The sequence below is a fragment of the Siphateles boraxobius genome, unplaced genomic scaffold (genome assembly GCF_051911475.1).
Source record: "Siphateles boraxobius isolate OS27281-9 unplaced genomic scaffold, OSU_SipBor_1 49, whole genome shotgun sequence".
NCBI classification, from domain to species: domain Eukaryota; kingdom Metazoa; phylum Chordata; class Actinopteri; order Cypriniformes; family Leuciscidae; genus Siphateles; species Siphateles boraxobius.
Window position 1 is genome coordinate 6,416,526 of NW_027509130.1, and position 22,852 is coordinate 6,439,377.

At 41.7% G+C, this 22,852-nt stretch overlaps 2 protein-coding genes across 6 annotated transcripts in view; one reads left to right on the forward strand and one right to left on the reverse strand.

The window, feature by feature from the left end:
• shisa6a (shisa family member 6a) overlaps positions 1-11,865 on the reverse strand; it is a 103,996-nt gene extending 92,131 nt beyond the window's left edge. For 2 of the 4 annotated variants that reach the window (XR_013194703.1, XM_077202209.1), the window contains exons 1-2: positions 11,797-11,865; positions 10,157-10,958 (exon numbers count right to left, since the gene is read on the reverse strand). Coding sequence is in view for 3 of the 4 variants with exons in the window: in XM_077202209.1 (XP_077058324.1) it covers positions 10,157-10,701 (545 nt within the window). In the remaining variant the exon portion in view is untranslated. Of the gene's footprint in view, positions 1-10,156; positions 10,959-11,695 lie in introns of all 4 variants that reach the window. The other 2 variants (XM_077202208.1, XM_077202210.1) reach the window with 2 other exon arrangements.
• LOC143710998 (MIF4G domain-containing protein B) overlaps positions 1-22,852 on the forward strand; it is a 1,123,636-nt gene that overhangs the window by 254,540 nt on the left and 846,244 nt on the right. The window lies entirely within an intron of this gene.

Genomic DNA, 22,852 nt, shown 5'->3' on the forward strand with positions numbered 1-22,852 from the left:
CGTCCATCGGGAGGCCATGTAAGCGAAAGACGTGGTCAATGACTGTCAACGCTGTCTCCTTAGCTGAGGGTAATTTGGGTAAGGGAATGAAATGAGCCGCCTTCGAGAACCGGTCCACCACAGTCAAAACGACTGTGTTGCCCTGGGAGGGCGGGAGGGCGGTGACAAAATCTAGAGCGATATGGGACCAGGGTCTCGAAGGGACAGGCAGCGGTTGAAGGAGCCCATCAGGCGGACGATTGGAAGTCTTACCAGTGGCACAGACCGAGCAAGCCAAAACAAAACTGTGGATGTCACGAGCCATAAGTGGCCACCAAAATCGTTGCTTGACTAAAAACTTAGTACGATTAACTCCTGGATGACAAGCCACGTTGGAGCAATGACCCCACTGTATAACGTCGGACCGTAATCCCTCCGGCACAAATAAGCGATTCGGTGGGCAACCGGGCGGAGGCATTACCCCTTCTAAGGCCGTCTTGACCTTCGATTCGATCTCCCATACGAGTGTGGAAACAAATAGGGTTTCCGGTAAAATGCACTCGGGAGTAGACGGGCGTTCGGAACGATCAAAAATGCGAGATAAAGAGTCGGGTTTGATGTTCTTAGAACCCGGGCGGTACGAGAGAGAAAAATCAAAGCGACCGAAAAAAAGTGCCCACCGAGCCTGCCTGGAGTTCAATCTTTTGGCGGTTCTGATGTACTCTAGATTCTTGTGATCGGTCCAGACGATAAAAGGAACCCCCGCACCTTCTAACCAATGACGCCATTCCTCCAACGCTAACTTGACTGCCAACAACTCCCTGTTACCAATGTCGTAATTGCGTTCGGCTGGGGATAATCGATGAGAAAAAAACGCGCAAGGATGCATCTTATCGTCTGCGGGCGAACGCTGGGACAGGACTGCTCCTACCCCCACCTCTGATGCGTCGACCTCCACCACGAACTGACGTGAAGAATCAGGGGCAACGAGGATGGGAGCTGAAACAAAGCGGCTCTTGAGTTTGGCAAACACAGCCTCGGCTGTATCTGACCACCTGAACGGAGTTCTGGGGGAGGTCAAGGCAGTCAGAGGTGCGGCTAGTTGGCTGAAGTTGCGAATGAAACGCCGATAGAAGTTGGCGAACCCCAGAAACCTCTGCAGGGCCTTACGGGAATCTGGACTTGGCCACTCTACCACAGCCTTAACCTTCTCAGGGTCCACACGCATTCCCTCAGACGAAATGATGTATCCTAGAAAAGGAACAGACTGTGCATGAAAATCGCATTTCTCCGCCTTGACAAAAAGCCCATTCTCTAGCAACCTCTGAAGCACTCGTCGAACGTGTTGCACATGTTCCTGGAGAGACGAGGAAAATATCAATATGTCATCCAGGTAAACATATATGAACTGATCTATCATGTCTCGCAACACGTCATTGACCAGTGCCTGGAAGACTGCTGGGGAGTTGGACAGCCCGAAAGGCATGACCAAGTATTCAAAGTGCCCCCTGGGGGTGTTAAAGGCAGTCTTCCATTCATCCCCCTCCCTAATGCGAACCAGATGATAAGCGTTACGCAAGTCCAATTTCGTGAAAACAGACGCTCCCTGCAACCTCTCGAAGGCTGAAGACATTAACGGCAAAGGATAAGTATTCTTTACCGTGATGTTATTCAGCCCCCGGTAGTCAATACAAGGTCGCAGAGACCCGTCCTTCTTTCCCACAAAAAAGAACCCCGCCCCCGCCGGAGAAGAGGAAGGACGGATGAAACTGGTTGCCAGAGAATCAGAAATATATTTCTCCATAGCCTCCCTCTCCGGATTGGAAAGCGAATATAACTTGCCCTTAGGCGGAGACTTACCTGGCAGTAAATCTATGGCACAGTCATAGGGACGATGCGGAGGAAGAGAAGCAGCCCGAGACTTACTGAACACTTCCTTCAGATCGTGGTACTCCTCGGGCACGTTAGACAAGTCCCCTGCCTCCTCCTGTAACACAAAAACAGGCACAGACGGACAAGCAGACATCAGACAAGACTTATGACATTCCTTGCTCCACTCCAGAATAGCTCTTTGCTGCCAGTCCACACGAGGGTTGTGATGAATGAGCCAGGGGTGTCCAAGAACTACAGGTGCCAGGGGGGAATCCAGTATATAAAAAAAAATAGTTTCTGAGTGATTGCCTGAGGTGATGAGTGTGATGTTTTCGGTGATGAGCGAGATGATGGGAAGTTCTTGACCATTTAATGCGTGTACTGCAATCCTCTGTGTGAGTGGTTTAAGGGGAATCTGAAGTCTATGTGCAAAAGTACTGTCCATAAAATTACCCTCAGCCCCGGAGTCCAGAAGTGCTTGACAGTCGTGCTGGTGAATTGACCATCTCAGTCTTACCGGAAGGAGGGTAGATGTGGATGAGGTCTTCTCGGCGGAGATCCCACCCGATAGTAGCCTCATACTTACTATCGGGCTTGGCCTTTTACCGGGCAGTTGTAGGCAAAGTGTCCCGAACCTCCACAGTATAGGCAGAGGCCCTGGGACCTCCGCCTTTCCCTCTCCTCCCGGGAAAGCCGAGCTCGACCCACCTGCATGGGTTCGTGATCGAAGACTGGGCTGACCACGTCCCTGCCACTGGACCGTTGACCCTCTGCTCCAGCTGGAGACCAAATGGACGGTGCTCTTCCCCCGACTCTGGTGATGCGAGCGTCCACCCTCAGAGCGAGCTCGACGAGTCCATTCAGCGTCGTGGGGAGGTCCAGGGCGTAGATCTCCCTCTGGACGCGGTCAGCCAACCCATGCAGGAACATGTCCCACTGCGCCGCCTCGTTCCACTGGCTTTCGGCCGCCAGGGTGCGGAACTCGATCGAATAGTCCGAGACCGACCTGTCACCCTGACGGAGGTCGGCCAACACCCTGGCAGCCTCTCTCCCCGCGACGGCCCGATCGAACACCCGTCTCATCTCTGAGGAGAGTGCCTGGAACGAGGCACAGCAAGGGTCTTGATTTTCCCACACCGCTGTCCCCCATAACGCCGCCTTTCCGGTCAACAAAGTAATGACAAATGCCACCTTGGCTGGCTCATTATTGAAAGTTCTCGGTTGCAGTGCAAAATGCATGGCACAACGTGTCAGAAATGCTCTGCAGTAAGCAGACTCACCAGCGTATGATTCTGGAACAGGTAGGCGTGGCTCTGATGTCGTAGCGATCGCTGGTGGTGTGGGGGGAACAGCTGGTGTGGGTGGCGCAGCGGGAGCACGAAGTAATTGGATCTGCTGGGTGAGCTCGGACACCTGCGTCACCAAAGCTTGTACCGCACGACCCGTGTCCCCTAAATTCCTCTCCTGAGAATCCATTCTTCTCGCGCTGTGCTGAAGGAATTCCTCCAACGAGGTCGGCGAACCTGCTGCTTCCATAGCACGGTCAGATCGTTCTGTCATGGTTGTCAAAAACAGGACGGAAGCAATCGCAGGTCAAACTCAGTTCTTTATTGAACAATGAAAAGCTAGACAGGAACACGGGTGTGGACTGGTGACGCAGGGACCTCGATGGTCGAAGACGAACCCGTGAAGTGCAGTGAAAACCCAAACGACAATCCAACGAAGAGACGACGACGAATCCAACAGGAACACCACACGGAGAGACAAACATCCAACGAATCCAACAGGAACACCACACGGAGAGACAACATCCAAGAGACAACATCCAACGATCTGACAAAGGAGATGAGAGAACTGTGAGAATATATGGTGAGATGAGATCGGCTGCAGCTGGTGATGTGATGACGATCAGCTGGAGCGGATCAAGGAATGACACTCATTCACGCCCACTACACACGTGCTTTCATACAACAACATAAACACGAGACGAGAAGGAAGCAATGAACTTGTATACCGTGACAGTTCCCACCGTAACTTGAACCATTGGCGTCACCCCTGAACAGTGTCACTTTAGAAAAATTAATGATTTATACGCTTTCTAATGTCATGTTTTGTAATATTTGCATTGTCTTATTTTTATACTGATTATTATTTTCCTCATCCAATTTTTTGAAGAGACAATGCCTCCTCAGAGGAAACAAGCGCCGGCCAAGTGGGTCAATCAAAAGACGAGTTTATTTCCACAGCATTCTTTTTAAAGCACAGAAATCAAGAACAACGGTGACAAAGTGGTCTGTCTGAGTAAAAAAGTCGTCCTCCTACATCAGAGCGAGCTCGGATTGCATCGGAGCGTGTTTCCGAGGAGACTGATCAATAAAAGCACTCGGATCACCCGCGGAGGCTTTCAGAACACGGCCTGTCTGTCTCGCTGAAGGTCACCGATGAATCTGCATGTGCTGAACACAGCTGTCACCTCTTTTAACCTCTTTTAACCTCTTCCTCTTTTCAACTGCAGCTCAGAGAGACCTCGGATGCAATGGGGGAGCTGGGAAATTATCCAAAACTCAGCTTTTTTTGCCACTGAGACGGGTGGTTAATCGTGTGTTCCACTCAAACTGCTAATGTACGGCTGTCAGGTTATAAAGCATAAAGCTTTATGCCATCAACGTCACTGGTAAACCAGCTCCAGGCAATCTGATTGGCTGGAATAAACACTCCCGGATTGCTTTTAACCGGATACAATAGGCATGTTTGAGTACTCCCAGTGGTCCGCGCCGGACGAGCCATGGCAGTGATGTGAGGGTTTAAAACGCTCTAAGGTCAGAACTGAATCATTATTTGCTTACATAGCTCTGGAAGTCACTTTGCTGAGTGCAGAGTGTGAAAACCATATAAAGTCTTTTCAACAACTGCTAAAGCGGATGGAGAGGACTCACTTTGACGGTTTGGTCGTTGGTTACACACCTTTCAAAAGCCTAAAAGGATTAGTTCACTTCAGACTTCAAATTTCCTGCTAATTTAATAACCCCCACATCATCCAAGATGTTCATGTCTTTCTTTCTTCAGTTGAAAAAAGAAATTATGGTTTTTGAGGAAAACACTCCAGGATTTTTCTCCAATAGTGACTTCGAAGGGGTCCAACGGTTTGAAGGTCCAAATGTGAATCAGCTTCAAAGTCTCTACAAGATCCCAGTCGAGGAATGAGAGTCTTATTTAGATAAACCATCGCTCATTTTCTAAAAAGATATTTAGATACTTTTTAACCACAAATGCTCGTCTTGCACATCCACGACTTTACGCATTACATAATCATGTTGAAAAGTCACATGTGATGTAGGCGGAAGTACCTAAAGTGCAAAGACTGAGTCAAACGCCCTGGACAATTTTGAAGTTGGAGGAGAACGTAAGATGAGTTTATCGCCCTACGTCAGGTTATACCGCCTAACCTTTCCAACGTAATTACGTAATGCGTGAAGTCGTGGACGTGCAAGAGGAGCATTTGTGGTCAAAAGATGAGCCACGGTTTGGCTAGATAAGGCTCTTATTCCTCGGCTGGGATCGTGTAGATCGTGTTTCTTTTCGACTGAAGATCTTGGATGACGTGTGGGTGAGTAAATTAACAGGAAAATTTTAATTCTGAAGTGAACTAATCCTTTAAATTTTACAAGCAAAAAACATCTTACTGACCGACCGATTTACGGATACATATTGCATGTAAATTCCAAGATTATGGTCATATATTCATGGCACTGAACTCTCATTCATTACTTTTTAGCCAAGTCATGTTCTTATTTCCTGACTGGTGAATCTCTCAAGGACTTTTCTTTATTCTGCTGTTTTCTCCCAGAGGCCGTTCATTCCCTGGCCATTTCTGAAGGTGTCTAAAGCAGCACAGCGCCATCAATATTTAAACAAAGAGAGACAACACGCTGAGCCTCCGCAGGGGGTTCTGGGTAGCTGAGAGATGGAGAGTCATCACACGGGGATGAAGAGATCGGACAGGACTGCAGCTGCTCGCCCAATCACATTCCTTATTATGTCGTCACCACGAGACAATTTGATATTGCGATTATGATCAAAGAAACGTCTCAATATGTCACTCACTCTAATAAGATGCAGGCTCTTTGATGACACTATTGATTCAACAAATATGTCTGTGTTTAAGGGCGAAGAATAAAACTCTTGGCAAATGTAGAAAGCAAAATGCAATTTGGTGAAGAATGAAGAAATGAAGAAATTGTCAGCTCGTATTTCAATCAAGAAGTATATTTAGTCAAGTTTGTTACTAGGGATTTTAAGATTCCTGATTATTTTTAAGATATTTAAGCACTATTTTCCCAAAGAAATCTAATAAATGAATTTACATAATTTATATTATATCTAAATATAAATATGTTATATATAAATAAATAAAAATTCTTAAATATATACACACTGTACACACATATATATTATGGATGAGATTAAACGTTGCTCAGCACTAATACTTTATTAAAATCACCATTCAATTTACTCTAGATTAGTTACTAGCAAATTCTATGATGTAAACAATTAACATTATACATTAGATTGCAATTAAAATAATATCTCACGTTCATGTTCGCGTTAAAATAACGAGAGTTCAGAATGGCATTTGAGATATTCACCCAAGTAAAGCTTGGGAAAAATATAATAATGTAACACAATAGTAGTTGGACTCTTTCTCACAGCACAAAGGAGTCAAAGTTAGCTCAAATTAAAACCCATTATCCATTTGAGCTAATCCATCTTTTACCCAGAATGAGGTCATTAGAATACTTTTGTCATCACTATATCATCAGTCTCCAATATAACAATAACTTATGAGGTCAAACCACAACCTGCCCTTTATAGCCACATGAACTCCATATTTTTGTGATCAATTCATTAATGAACCAGCCAGAGATGAGAGAGACGGATCTTGTCCCTTATTGAACGAGTCCATACACAGACGTTCTCTTCAGAGAACCCGCATTTCATTTGCCTATGCTCTTCAAACACACAAAAACACACACCGTACATCAAGAGCTTTCCAGCCCTCAGCTGTTTTACTACACATCTGAGCTGCTGGGTAAACACACTCATCATATATTTAACTGTATTTTTGCTGTAAATCACCAGCCTCCACACACACACAGTCTAAATGAAGCAGAGCAGTTTCAAATGGTGCTGGTTAAAACAAATGTCCTGGAACATTGTGTAATACTAGAACGAAACGTGTTGTCTCCCTGAAACACTGTGAGATGCAGGGACGGTTTGTCAAGTAATGACGGAGAACAAGACTGATCTAAGATGGGACACATCTGAGTTTATCCACAAAACCTTCTGAGAAATGTTTAGGATTGTGTTTAGGACACAATTCATACTCTTTGTACCTTGTAACAGTAGAGCTTGTTCGGACATGAATATAAAAATGCTCAAGGTGTCTAAATGTTAAATTTCAATTTAATAATCACAATCGAATAAGTGATTGATTGATTGATTGATTGATTGATTGATTGATTGATTGATTGATTGATTGATTGATTGATTAGTGAACATGAAAATTGTGTCTAATACTTCAAGACTTCTACCACCATATGAGAGTTTTGGGTGAGAAACAGACTGACATTTTTATTTGGTTATTCACTAAATACCTTAACTGACGTCTTGAAATATAACGGAAAAGTCCTATGTACTTATTTTATGGTCTGTTTTTTTCTTTAGGGGCATCATCATAAGAAAAATCAACAAATATGTCTGAGTTTAAAGTCCCCCTGTGGTGAAAATCCAGCTTTTAATGTTGTTTATATGTCTATGTGGTGTTTTTAATATAATTTAAGACAAACCATGTGTAACACCATTTCTCCTTAAAACTGCAGTGTACCAAAGACAGTCTCAAAAACACGGTTTGAAATCACTGATGTTTCTGACGTCACAAACTACATTGTAACCAATCAGATCAGCGTGTGATCATCATGAGTGGATCTCTGAACTGCTGTGAGTGGAGGCGGAGCTCATTTGCATATTCATAGGACCACGCATACTAAATGAGGCAAGTGTGTCGAGTAACATTCAAGCTTTTTTAAGGCATGAAGAAAATTTTTTCAAGGAAAATATGTCATTTTGGTGATCAAAGATGAGTTTTAAAGGATAAAATGATTGACTACAGGGGGACTTTAAAGAAAAACTAGACCAAGTAGTATGAAAGTAAAATGAAAGTAAGCAAATTTGTGAATCTCATTAAGAAATTTCAGGTCATATTTCACCCCAGATATATTACATATATCATGTAATTGATGTTAATGTACTTCATCTTGGTGGACTAGATCTGCTATACTACTGCTGTTGCAGAGCAAATATAGGCTTCTACAGCTAAAAGACACACAGAGACGCTGCTGTGAACATGTAAGATCTGCTGCTGCTGCATAAAGACACATAAATCCTGTTGGAGATTTAGGCAGGTGGAGCTGGGGAGGTGGAGGCGTTCAGAGGAACTAGCTTATAGCAAACACTGAACCAGACTATTGAAATGCAGAGCAAGCAATCCCATTGGCTGCAGGATCAGCACATACCAATCAGCTTGCGCCATGCGGTGATAATGTGATTGGTTGCAGATTGCTTGCAAAGGACCAATCAGCCTGCGGCCTCTATAGTTTCAGGACAGGACAGAACTATATATATATATATGCACACATATATTAGATTGATATGTTTTATAATATTTTTTTTAATTATTTACTATTATTTATTTTTAATGATATACAAATATTTTTATATATTTTGAAAATATCATACGGGTTTCGAAAGACATGAGTAAATAACAACAAAAACTGCTCATTTTAAGTATGCTGCTCACAAGTGTCAAGCAGCTGTAGAGAATGCCAGTCCATCTTCACAAATCCAATAAGCCTCATTGTGAGCACCAGCCAAACTCTTATCAGACTGTCTGAGCTTGACTCATATTTGGTACATGTATCAGTTCGATAAGAATAGAGCAATGTACCATCTTCGATACTCTCAACAGCTCTGCACAGGAGCGACTTCTTGCAGAGTGACTGGCTAAAACGGCTATGATGTCAATGTTACATCATTATTAATATGATAATTAATTGTTCTCGGTTAGCATTGTCTGACGTAAATCTAATAAATAAACAATTCAGATAAAACATAGAACAGAATTTGACCTTGCTCTCTGAAATTTCTCCTCCTTTTTGACAATGAACCACAGGACTATAAATCAGTCTTATTGACAAACTGCACCATGAAGACCTAGTTCTCCTAGTACTACGACGGTTTCCAGTTGACCTCCATCTCAGCACAAGACTAATGAAATCCAGAATCAATCCCTCCTAGACACTGATGAGTCCTAGATTTAATACAGTATGCAATTAACTATTAATATTACACATCTTAGCCCAGAACCCAGCGCTTAATTTGAGACCGCAAAGCTTTCACTCACGGTCTAGTTTATGTACTGTATGTTCCAAATGAGATGTGTTACAAGGTTTCATTCAGTTCTCATTTCCTCATTCAGTCAAATGCACAAAACATTACAAATCACTCTTTTTCGATGTGTAGTCAGTGCTCTTTAAGCTGTTTTGGAGTATATCACTCCTTAAGGAGTTTCTCTAAAACATATTGCGTAAATACGGTTCTATGAATATGCAAATGAGCCCCCCCTCCACTCACTCACAGCAGCTCAGAGATCCACTGGTTGACGATCACACGTTGATCTGATTGGTTACAAGGTAGTTTGTGACGTCAGAAACACCAGTGATTTCAAACCGTGTTTTTGAGACTGTCTTTGGTTCACTGCAGTTTTAAGGAGAAAATACTCAGCAATGGTGTCGACTTATGAATTTACACATGGTTTGTATTAAAACATTAAAAACACCACATAGACATACATGTATAAACAACATTAAAAGCTGGATTTTTACCACAGGGAGACTTTAAGAATATCTTGTAGTATGTGATGCACCACGATTTTCAAATCTTGTAGTATGTGCAGGTCTGAGATTTGAAAGAAAAAATCTTTGAAGATTCTTCTTATGTGGGTGATGCAACCAGATTTCACAATCGAGCCCGGCTTTGGAGTGAAGAACATATAAAAAACCTTAAGAACATGTTTTCACTATAAAGAGCCTTTTGTGGAATTGAAAGGTTCCATTGATTCAAGATTCATGGAACCTTTATTTTTTAGAGTGTTAAGCTACGCCACCCCTTAACCTTTAATACTTCTTTTGATGCTTTAACCCAAAGTTTGCAGAGTAAGTCAATTTCCAAAGAGTTTTCTCAGACTTACCTGTGGACGTTCATCTCTTGAGGTGGTCTAGTGGCTTTATCATAGGCTACTTTAGCAGAAATCCCCAGGAAAATAATGAGTGTGATGACCCCGCAGGTGATGTAGACAGTGGTGTTGGTCTGGTCCAGCGCGGGGTCATACGTGTCCCCTGTGGGTGCCGGTGAGGGCGGCTGTGTTTTGATCCAGTCGGGCGTGTTGTAGTTGGTACAGACTCTCTGATCAACTCGTTTGGCTTTCACAGGGCAGCAGAAGCGAAGGAAGCAGCTCCCGCAACAGTACCTGTGGTCGGTGTTGTTGCAGGCGAACTCTTTGTCGAACTGACCGCTTACGTCGTAGTACCCTAGACAGATGTCGTGATCACCGATGATGGGCGCCTGGACTTGTGTGATCCGTCGGGGAGCCACCGTTGGAGCAACAGTGCTGTTGACCTCCTTCAATTTTGGGGGTCTCTTTGAAGGGGGTTTGCTCCTCTTGGTCGTGGATGCGCTCAGGACGCACAACGGGTCTAGATAGACCAACAGAAGCAGTAGATGTCGTATCCCCATGGCTTCAGGTGGTGATGTGTGTTTCGCCTCGTTTTAGGATTTCTTCAAACCGACCCTGACCTGCTTGTCACGCACTTTTGCGGGTCCTCCATTCTCCATCTCCGCGTAGCATCATTTCAACAGTCCTCCTCCCATAAGACTCTCATTCTTTAAGGCATAAGCGCTTACAGAGTCAAGACAACAACGGCGCAATGCCCATTTCACCTTGAGTGAATGGAGAGAATAGGTTTTCAAACTTACTCAAACATTATGTCCGTCTGAAAAAGAAATGTGAGACGGAAAACAATTACCAAACACAATTTAGGACAGTTTCTCTTCTCAGTTAATGTCTGAAACACTACAGCAGTGGTTTTACTAATACTGGCTCTGCACAAGTCTCTCTTCACCGACATACTTAGTTCAGTTGGAGATTCGACCAAACATGATTTCAGCACCATGGACAGCGCACATATCATAGCTCAGTTATATGTTCTTGACAGAAAAAAAAATCATGTTTTAACACATGAAGACTGTCAACTCTTACAACAGTATGAATAGTGAATCTATTGGTGTGAATCTACAGTACAATGCCATCATATTCTGCATAAAAGATATAATTATTGTAAAATAAATCAAAACAAAGCTTCAGAGTTCACACATTAATATACAAGAATAAATAGATTTAAAGGTAAATTCATGAATTATTAAACACATGACGATATTAACATACAATAAAAGGAATAATTTACTGTGTAAAAGGAAACAAACTTCATTTATTTCCCGTTCTCATTTACACTGATTCCCGCTAAGTAAACCTGAACATGTGCTACATGAGGTAACATCCAAATTAACAGTTTTTAAAAAACATTATTTAACATGACCGAATCAACCTGACTACTAATGGTGTCTCCAAAAAAAGTCGTTTTTAAAAGCCAAAAAGATCGGTTAGACCTTGCTCCTAAAGCAATCTACACATTTTCACTTTTACAGTAAATTAAACCGAATAAATATTCACATTTTGAATCACAATCTCCTCATGTTACCTCTGCCGTTCCACATTCAGTCATGAAGAAGATAAAAAGTGGATTTAACTCAGCAAAAATGAGCAGAACTTACGCGTTTAGTGTGCTCGACTCCGGGATGTCCGTCACTGCGTCTCCGAACCGAACAGAACAGAGCTGAGAGAGATAGAGAGAGAGAGAGAGAGAGAGAGAGAGAGAGAGAGAGAGAGAGAGAGAGAGAGAGAGAGAGAGAGAGAGAGAGAGATTCTTCTCCGCTCCCACCCGCCCACTCTCTCTCGTTCTCTCTCTCTCTCTCTCTCTCTCTCTCTCTCTCTCTCTCTCTCTCTCTCTCTGAGTCGGTGGTGTACCCTACTTGTAAACGTCAACAGCGAGTCAGGTAATTACAAACCCGTCTCGGGTAAACGCACGCCTGCTCATTCCTGCAGGCGTTCCTTAACAACCTCAACAACTGCATTAGTGTCACGGACAGCCTTTAAACACACAAGACATGTTGGTGGATCAACATTCCTTTGAGGAAAACATACGTTTCTTAGAACTGTTGGCTACTTTGCTTGCATTACTTTGTTCTCAATGTTTTTCAAAAGCAAGATATCATTACCAGGCAGTGAAAAGGCATAGCGGGGTTTTCTCTGCGTCTCTATTTTTCTCTTACGATCAAGAGAATGTGTTGGGTCTAAATAATAATGTAGGCTATTCGTCAAGAAATAAGAGATCGATAAACTAAGATGGCCGATATCAATAACCAAACTAACGTACGGGTTTTGTACGTTGATCTAACATTATCAGCTGTGAAATTTAAGAATTAGCATTGTTCTAATATTACAATGTTTTGACACTATCAATCCCAGATGCCCGTAAAATATGTAAACAGAGTTGGAGATATCAAACTACTCCAGTAGGTAAACAATATCTGTGATGTGGCGTCATACGGTCTGCAGCTTATTTTGGTCAAGAACCAGCCACTGCCCGACATAAAGTGTTCAATCGTGAAATGTGGAATTTATTGGGGAATCTGAAATATGTTTTGCCCTTGACAACCTCTTCTGAGTGACACTGGTCTGGATGTTCAATTTTAGAAAACATCTAAGGAAGGAATTCATTTTATTGTGTGAAGTGCACATTGGCAGAATTGGCAATGCTTTCGTTATATAAAATATTTGGGGTTATTTTCTTTTCTTTTTATCCTGTGATGAAGTATGAATGGGGCATTTTCTGGCAGTTTTCGGGATATTTATTCTACCTGCTGTACATAAAAGTTCAGCTGAGATTGGATACTATGTGATAGCAGAATAATTAAAGACTTAAGAAGTCGAAAGGTTTACGAAACCCTAACTCATTGTTATTGGGAGGAGTGTTGAACATAGATGTTTTGGACAGCAAAATTATATAAATATCAAAGGTAAGAACGTTATGAAGAGAACCGTAAGATGAATTTCAGATTTTGCATTTTTGATGTCTAAAGGAGTGAAACATACAAGAAGAGATAAAGAGAAAGAACAGATTAATAACCATTCTGTTAGGAATAATAATAGTTCACGTACTATAGCAGCAGATTATAAAAGGAAGAATCTCTTTCTTTCTATCTCTATAAAACAAGTGTCCTTGATCTTTTATTAAGCATTGAAAAAGCTTATATATATATATATATATATATATATATATATATATATATATATATATTAATTGCTCACTAAAACTTAAAATGGCGTATTTTCTTAAAATGTAAGAGTATGCCTTTTTAAAAATCCATATAGCCAGTAATAGAAAGTCTTCAAAATATTAGTAGAGCTTTCATGTCTCTCAAAAGTAAAGTGAGGAAGTAATTTGCAGACACTGTTAAAGCAGGAAGAGTTTGAGGAACCCGTCTGGATTTATGAGCTCTTTGGTTCGGAGGTTTGCAGACGAGTGCTGTATTCTGTCAATCAGCATGTAAAAGTATGACAGATGCACAGTGGGAGGACAGATTGTCCATTAGATTTTAACTGCTCCCACCTCAGAACTGCGACCTCAGCAAAGATAGAAAGAAAAAAAATTCCCTGACAGGTAACGTCAGCGCTGACATTGGCTTAGGAATTATGAGGCAGAGATTTCAGCTCTCAGAAAAGACGTAATTAATCACAGAGGAATATTCAGCTGTGAAGACGGGGCGTCCACACAAGCTGTTCCAACACGGGACCTCCTATAGATCTGCATACACCACTGGACTGTAAACATTTCAGCATGGATAACTTATTATCGCTTGATTGAAAAACTGAGAACTGCTGATTTCCAACTTCATTCTTGTTGGCAACATAACTTCTAATTAAAGCAATGAGTGCTCTATTACATCATAATTTAGTGCACATCATTTAATTACACTCATAATTGACCAGTGTTAGTTACATTTTGCAACCTAAAATTGAGAAGATCAGATCCCCAAAATGAAAGTCCTCCTGTAGTCAATAATTTTATACCTTTATACCTTTGATCACAAAAATTACATATTTAAACATTATTTCCTTGGAAAAAAAAACTCTGTGTAACTCTACACAGAATGTAACTCTACAGCCTTGCCTCATTTAGTATACGTGGTTCTATGAATATGCAAATGAGCCCCGCCTCCACTCACTCACAGCAGTTCAGAGATCCACTCGTTGACGATAACACGTTGATCTGATTGGTTACAAGGTAGTTTGTGGCGTCAGAAACACCAGCGATTTCTTACCGTGTTTTTGAGGATGTCTTTGATTCACTGCAGTTTTAAGGAGATAATATTGTGAATTTGCACATGGTTTGTCTTTAAGCATATTAAAAGCATCACATAGACATATAAACAACATTAAAAGCTTGATTTTCACCACAGGGGGACTTAAAGTTGTGATATTATGTTTTAAAATACTCGTAATCATACTACAGTTACTTTTCTACTGATTACATGATTACATATTTACACAATGGCAGTAAATCATTCATAATTTATTAATTCTCACTAAATCTTATTTTTTCGTGTTCTAAATGTTCCTTTTAAAAAAACATATCGCTTATACAGTATACATTCAGAAAGTATTTTAGTTTTGTGAAATGGCCCACACAGACACTGGTTTTACAGAAATCATTTCACGTTCAAGAAATGTTTTCTCAACATTGCATATCGAATCAAATCTGACTAACATTAGTATTTGAATTTACACTTAGTGAGATGTATTACTGTCTTTAGAAGGCTTTTTTTCATTTAATTATTAGTTTTCCTTAAATTCACAAACCCTCTGCAGTTTCTTCACAAACCACATAATAAAATAATCTAAAAGTAATCCAAAAGTATATTACCTAAAATGTGTAATGTGATAAACAGGTTAAAAGTAATCTAAATGTAATCCAAAAGTAGTCGGATTATATTACATAAAATGTGTAATGTGATAAACAGGTTAAAAGTAATTTAAAAGTAATCCAAAAGTAATCAGATTATATAACCTTAAATGTGTAATGCGATAAACAGGTTAAAAGTAATCTAAAAGTAATCCAATAGTAGCCTGATTATATTACCTAAAATGTGTAATGTGATAAACAAGTTAAAAGTAATCCAAAAGTAGTCAGATTGTATTACCTAAAATATGTAATGGGATAAATAGGTTAAAAGTTATCTGAAAGTTATCCAAAAGTAGTCAGATTATATCACCAAAAATATGTAGTGTGAAAAAAACAGGTTAAAAGTAATCCAAAAGTAGTCAGATTATATTGCCTAAAATGTGTAATGTGATAAACAGGTTAAAAGTAATCCAAAAGTAGTCAGATTATATTCCTTTAAATGTGTAATGGATTATAATTACTAACTATGGTTGCTATAATTTTTGTCATGTAATTTGGGAATTTATATTTCATGAGTTCATTTTGAGATCTCTTGATTTTGATGGCAAACTTCTCTCATATCTTCATCATAGCTGTTTCCTTTCCTGAATCATTGTGCATTTGAGGAAGACCGCAGATGTCCTCAGAGGAACCGGTGCATTAGTCAGTGAAGTTTTAAAATCACCGTGTGAATAAAAAGCATCAGTTACATGACAAGCAACTAATTAAGCATCAAGTCAACCTAAAGACTCTATTAGGAAGTCTTTTCTGAAAGCTGCATGTAAATAGAGGCTTCGGTTCTACAGTACGTTTTTGGCCTTACAGTTTTAACAAGAACACACACACTTGCATGTAGAGAGATCAAATGTGGACACGAGTTGTTTGGTATCTTGTAACAGCAACGAGCCGAATCCACCGCAGAGTCCTTATAAAATAAGACGAGGGGAAATTAGCATGGTCTTATCATCCGGTTCCTGCTCATCAGTGCTCTGAAACACAGCGTGTGGTCTAAAGAAAGATCACAGTGGTGAATTCAAAGAAGTTTAATGCAGCTCTACAGATCTGGGATCTCTGACCCATCATCCCCAGGGACAAAGAGAAAATGGGGAATGGAAAATGACACTAGAACGACATCAAAAATGGCTCATTTTTCTTACATATTGGAACACTAGTGCACTGCTTACCATGCAATATACTGTATTACCTATTTCAAAACATATGGGAAACAGTATGCAGTATGCAACAAAAAACATTGCCAGCCCACTTTTTCAGCAGGGTTGGTGTCAGAAGTATTTTTCCCACAGGCATTTTAAAAACCGTGTTTATTTAAGAGTTATAAGCCATGAACCAAACAAATCTATGGAAGCTTGTTTCCACCACCGAATATATATATATATATATATATATATATATATATATATATATATATATATATATATATATATATATATATATATATATAAAATATACAGTTGTGTGTTATAGTCAGAATAATAAACTATAAGCTCACAATTCTGACTTTTTGTCGCAATTGCAAGTTTATATCTCGTCATTTTGACTTTATACCTCGCAATTGTGACTTTGTCTCACGCAATTCTGTATTGTGAGATCTAAACTCGCAATTGCGAGAAAAAAAAGTCTCAATTGTGAGACAAGAAAGTCTCAATTAGCTTTTTTATTCCTTGCTGGAAACAACGCTTGACAGAGGGCGAAGTCTGAAGCGCGACCGTTATAGTGACAACAGCCAATCACATCACTTCTCTGGTGTTGCATGAATGCAATTGGCTAACGTCTGCGCTAGAGTATTTGCACAGGCGATCTGATTGGCTGACGCCTGCTTTGGCGCTTGAAAAGTTGAAAAGTTTTCAACTTCTGCCACGAGCAAAGGCAGTGATGCGACAGAGCCCAAAATTCAGTTCGGCAACACAACCATTCAAAGTAAATGAGAAGCGTTAACGCCGGCAGCTCATGTGAATGCACCGTGAGTGCTATGCCATTATAAGAAAAGAAAAGTGCTAGCTCTAAGATGCTTTTACATATGTATATTTTAGAGGTACTTGCCTGTGCAAAATGTGGCACCATGATGCAATGTCATTCAGGTCTCTAGACTCAATGCAGGCCTGTGTCACATGCATTATCGCCCACCAAATCTAGACAAGTTGCATGCTGAAATTTAATAGTAAGGGTTAGAAGTGTGTCAAAGAATGAACAATTGCAATGATAGCAAACACATCTAATAACCAGAGCGTGTGAAAGCATCTTCAGAAACCCCGCGGCGGACAGTCTTCACAACATGAATCAATTACCATTTCTGTCTAAATGTCACTGATCTGGACACTAGAGGAGGGACAGAGAGGAAAACAGAGATCAAGGGAGCGAAGCAGTTCTGATCCCACAAGGAGAGAGATGTGCAGTGTGTAAATGTTGAGCCGACACCATTCTTGGATCATCAGTGCGTCAAAGAATATCACCAAAACATGTCCTGGTCACATTTCACTGCAAAACCAGAAGCAAGAAAAAACACGAAATCTGATTTTGCATGCATAAAATATCTTTGATTTTTTTCAGCATTGGGACAGTATTTAAAGTAGATGACAATTAAGCTCATTAGTCTGTTATAATTATTATAGTTGGCACAATAGAAGTCTAATATGCTTTAATTTATATTGATGAATATATGTTTCTGCAATCAATCCCATGAAGCATTGCAAATGCAAATTAAAAACAGCATACATATAAAACTTCTGAATTAAGGATGTTGATTATATATATATATATATATATATAGAAACAACATATTTTATGTTTACTGCAAAACATACTTATGTATATACGTTTAAATAGTTTAAAGTGTGTATGGACACTGACCATTGCATCGTTGGCAGTGCTTCTGGAGCGATTTGCTTGTTGTGATTCTCTGATTGGTGGATTTCCTAGCAAAATCATGGGTAAGGTCTTTAGGTCTGTATAAATAACTTATAAATCTTTAAAGTTATCATTATAATGTTGCCTGGGTCGGTTCCCTGTAAGACAAGATCAGATATCAATCTGATCTATATCTCTGTATCGTATATCTCTGGCTTTTTGACCCTCGAGAAGTGTCTCATGAGTTGCTGTAGGTCAGGGATACACTAAACCTTCCTAAAGCCGTGTGATCTCCACCTTCCATCACTCTCTCTCTCTTTTTAACAGCTCCTATGCTGCTCATTTGGTATCGCTCTCATCAAAGCAATTGATCAAAAGTGCAAGCGCAGTACTTCCTCTAATCAGCCCAATCAGGCATTAAGGCTCAGCCTCTCTCTCTCTCTCTCTCTCTCTCTCTCGCTCTTTCTCTCTCTCTCTCTCACACACACACACACACACACACACACACACACACACACACACACACACGCACACACACACACACACACACACGCACACACACACACACACACTCTGCATTCCTGCATCTCTTTCTCACCTGTTAAATGACACTTTTGTAACACGCTTTTATTCTGTTATTTGAAATTAACATGTGCTGTTTATGTCCAAATCTCATCAGAACATAAAAACCACAGTTGTAGTTGTCAACTCAAATTTTTACAAATAAATGTCAATAATCATACTAAAGCTGAAATAAAATACATTTTAAATATTAGATGAAAAACAAAACTGAACTTTTTTTGTTGTTGTGTCCTAGTCTGAAATACATGCTCCCCTTTTCAATGCTTTCACAGTTTTCACTGTTTACTTCCCGCTTTAATGCTAACAACCTTGTAAAATCGCCTTTCCGTGACGTTATTGCAACACTTTTGGCTGGAGGTCAAAGGACGCATCATGGAGAAACCCTCAAGGTCTCAAGATGCATTTTTTAAAAGTTTAACTTTTAACTGAAGTGCTGCGTTTTTAAAATGTTGTGAGAGACCCTGAAAAAGTGCAATGGTCAAAGACGTCCATCTAGCACAATGGAAAAGCAGCACAGTGGGATTCAAAAACACATTCTGTGTGAATTATTCTATAATTTGATCCTAAACCATTATTATTCTCCTCATAAATGCACACAGTCCCCAGGTGAGTTTTATAGCGATGCGGTTCAGTTAGTTCTGCTCATATTGAGGGAGATGTGTGTGTTGAACCTTGTGATGCACAGCACAATTACCCTTAATTAAAAACACTACATGAACAACCACTCCACTGATTACCAATCACAGCTTGAGTTACCCACATAGAGCAGAAACATACTCTTAAGTACATCAATGCAAAAGCTTATACCGGCACAAGCTCTCTTTATTAAAAATAAAAGCTTCTTAATTGGCATCGATGGTTCCATGAAGAACATTTAACATCCATGGAATCTTTCCATTCCACAAAATGTTCTTTAGAATATTCAAATTTTCTTCACACAAAGAAAAGAACTGATCACTAAAAGGTTATTTAGGGAACCAAAAATGGTTGTTCTGTGGAATCGCTGTCAAAATCCCCTTTTCGAGCCTTTATTTTTTAAGAGCGTAAGTCATGCATCGTGTTACCCAGCAAAAAAATATTTTATGTTTTGTTTTCCAGTACAAATATCTACACTTTCTTACCTCGTCATTTTGCTTCTCAAGTAAATGTATCTTGATTTAACCCTCTGGTGCTCTAAGCGTGTCGGTCAGATTTTTGTTGTTTTTTGTTGTTGTTTTGTCAATTAAATGGATGTACTATATATTTTAATTTGATAATGTTTTTTTATTTAATATTTTGTATTTTTAGGGGATTTTTTTATACGAAATTATATTTACGCTGTATTTATGATCCATTTATTCACTTTTTGAGCATAGATTTGAAAATAAAGTTTGATCTCTTTTCAAAGACGACACTTGGCAGATTAGTGCGAAAGTGAAAAAAGTTTTAAAAGTTAAAATTTTTTACGTGTATTATTATGAAAAATGCACAAATATACTATTTTCAATTTTTGTATGAAAAATATATTTTCAAAATACCATTTTACTCTAAAACTGCAAGAAAATCAAAGCCATAAATAAGTTGTGTTCCAAAATTGTGGTTGATATCTCAGAACGTCCTGGTTGCGTATGCAACCCACCGTTCCCTGAAGGAGGGAACGGAGGACGTAGTCGACGCGACTGAAATGGGATCACGCTAGGGAGCCTATCATCTTCGATTACTATTGAACGAGCCAATGGAATTTGGCGTGCGTGATTTGCATCACACACTCCGCCCCCGCGGCGCGGGTATAAATACGGAAGTGGATGCACGCACTAGTTGCTTTTCGCTGAGGAGCCGAGAGTAACCCGGGGTCAGCGGTGGTCCAGCGGTAGTGGCAAGGGGACTACGTCCTCCGTTCCCTCCTTCAGGGAACGGTGGGTTGCATACGCAACCAGGACGTTCCCTTTCAGTCGATAACGTCGGACGTAGTCGACGCGACTGAAATGGGATCAACCATTGAACACGCCACTAACGCTGCCACCTTCCAGTGCCTAAACCAAAGCCTCCTGATGCCCCCGCAAACTTAAGGCGGGGAAGGACAGGGCTTAGGCCAGGGAAGTCACTGCTGTTCCTACAGGACCACTGGGAAAGCGTTCCCCGTACGTTGGAAGGAAGGGACGCTGCGGAAGCCACATCCAACCCAGAGGGAGGTAATGTGGAGAATACACATATGAACTGGGCGGAAACCGGGCAGTCTAACATATGGAATGTCACTGGGGTGGCTCCAGCCTAAGACGGGGGGAGACACACCGGACAGTGACGGCAGAGAGACTCTGCCGAGGGAAGACACGGGCTCACCGCAGGGAGCCGTATCGTGGAAGAATACACATATGGGGTCACCGAAGGGACCGCAACATATGGACCCAGCCTAACACAGGTTCCACACTGCTTACGAGTGGTAGGCCTAACACCAGACGTTCCGCACGTCCGACGTCGGAGGGGTGTGGAGGAACTCAACAGGGTTCAATTTTAAGGGAACTCAACTGGAGTAAAAAGGCGCACGTATCCAGTCCATAGGAGGGGAATGGCGCAGCAAGCCGACACTTGAACCGGGCTCACGGTGAAACTGGCTTCATGAGAAGGGAGCCCACGGGAAGCAGCGGTTCAACCAGGTGTCGTCCAGCCCCCAACTCTAGAATCTGTTTAGCAAAGTATATCGTCAACGCCCAGGCGGAGCCCTTTACACTCATCATAGAGGAGCTCAACACCTAAGTGGACATGTTGCATCTCGGATCTTTGCCGAAATGAAGGCAAGCACTAAGTGCAACTTTGCATGGAAACAGCCTTCCCTCTCTGCTGAATTCCAACAGATATTTGAAGAGCTGGTCTGAGGTCTATGACTTGCATTCTGTACACGTCCAAGCAAACGGACAGAGAAGCCAGGGCTGGATCTGCCTCCTCCAGGGCAGCGCTTGCAGGCTCACCACCTGCTCCTATTACGGGAGAGGTAGGAACCTTGGGCACAATCCGAGCCGGGGTCTCAGCCTGTGAGAGTTAGCCGGCCTAGACTCCAGGCACAATACGTTGACCGAAAGCGAGCAAGTCCCTACCCTCTAGTAGAGACCACGCGAGCAGGAGAACTGATATAACAGAATTTTTAACTCACTACCTGCAGTGGCTCAGGGGCGGTCTCTGCAGTGCAGTCGCACCAGGGACAAGGCCCAAGAGGATAAAGAGGGACACAAGGATTTACAAGACCTTGCTCCTCAGGAACCTGACGACCAGAACGTGCTTCTGCATACTTCTGCAACACGATGAGCGTCGTTTAAACACCGAGGCAATCATTTTGAGGGTGATTTAGGAAAACAGCCTACTGCAACCCATTTTGCAGGAAAGAGAGCACTGAAGTGATCGAAAGCTTTCAGGATCTCCTCAGGAGAGAAGACGCACTCAACGACTAGGTTCCACTTCTAAAGGCGTAAGCACGCTACCCAATTCTAGGGGGTGCTCGCAGAAGTGATGGTTACTATCACATGTCTTGTGATAGCCACCTGAACCTCCGCGTTCAGATGTAAGACCGCCCGGAATCTCCGGGGGAAGAACGCGTGTGCCATCGTGCCCCGTCCCCGAAAGAGTTTCCAGGGGAAGTCAGGAAGGCTGTTGAAGGGAACCAGGTCTAGTTGGGCCAATAAGGGGCAACTATGAAGACCTGTTCCTCTCCTGACATGGCACGTAGGTGCAAGTGACGGGCGCAAAAGACAGGAGCATTGCTCAACACAACATGTGAAGATCACTGGGCTTCAGGAGCATTTTCTGCTCAGCACTTGGGTGTGACAAGTTCACTGAGCTTCAGGAGCATTCCTGCTCAACACCTGAGTGTGATAAACTCACCGAGCTTCAGGAGCATTTCTGCTCAACACTTGAGCACGAAGAACCTCACTGAGCGACAGGAGCATTTCTGCTCAGCACTTGAGTGTGACAAGTTCACTGAACTTCAGGAGCATTCCCTCACTGAGCTTCAGGAGCATTTCTGCTCAACACTTGAGTGCGAAGAATTTCACTGAACGACAGGAGCATTTCTGCTCAGCACTTGAGTGTGACAAGTTCACTGAGCTTCAGGAGCATTACTGCTCAACACCTGAGTGTGATAAACTCACTGAGCTTCAGGAGCATTACTGCTCAACACTTGAGTGCGAGGAACTTCACTGAGCACCAGGAGCATTTCTGCTCAGCACTGCGTGTGATGAATTCACTGCGCTACCTGTGATGGACTCACTGAGCTACAGGAGCATTGCTGCTCAACACCTGAGTGCGATGAACTTCACTGAGTTTCAGGAGCAACTCTGCTCAACATGAAGTGTGATGATCTCACTGACCTGAGCAGCGCAAGGCGACCCTGAGTCGCCGTCACTTCTTAG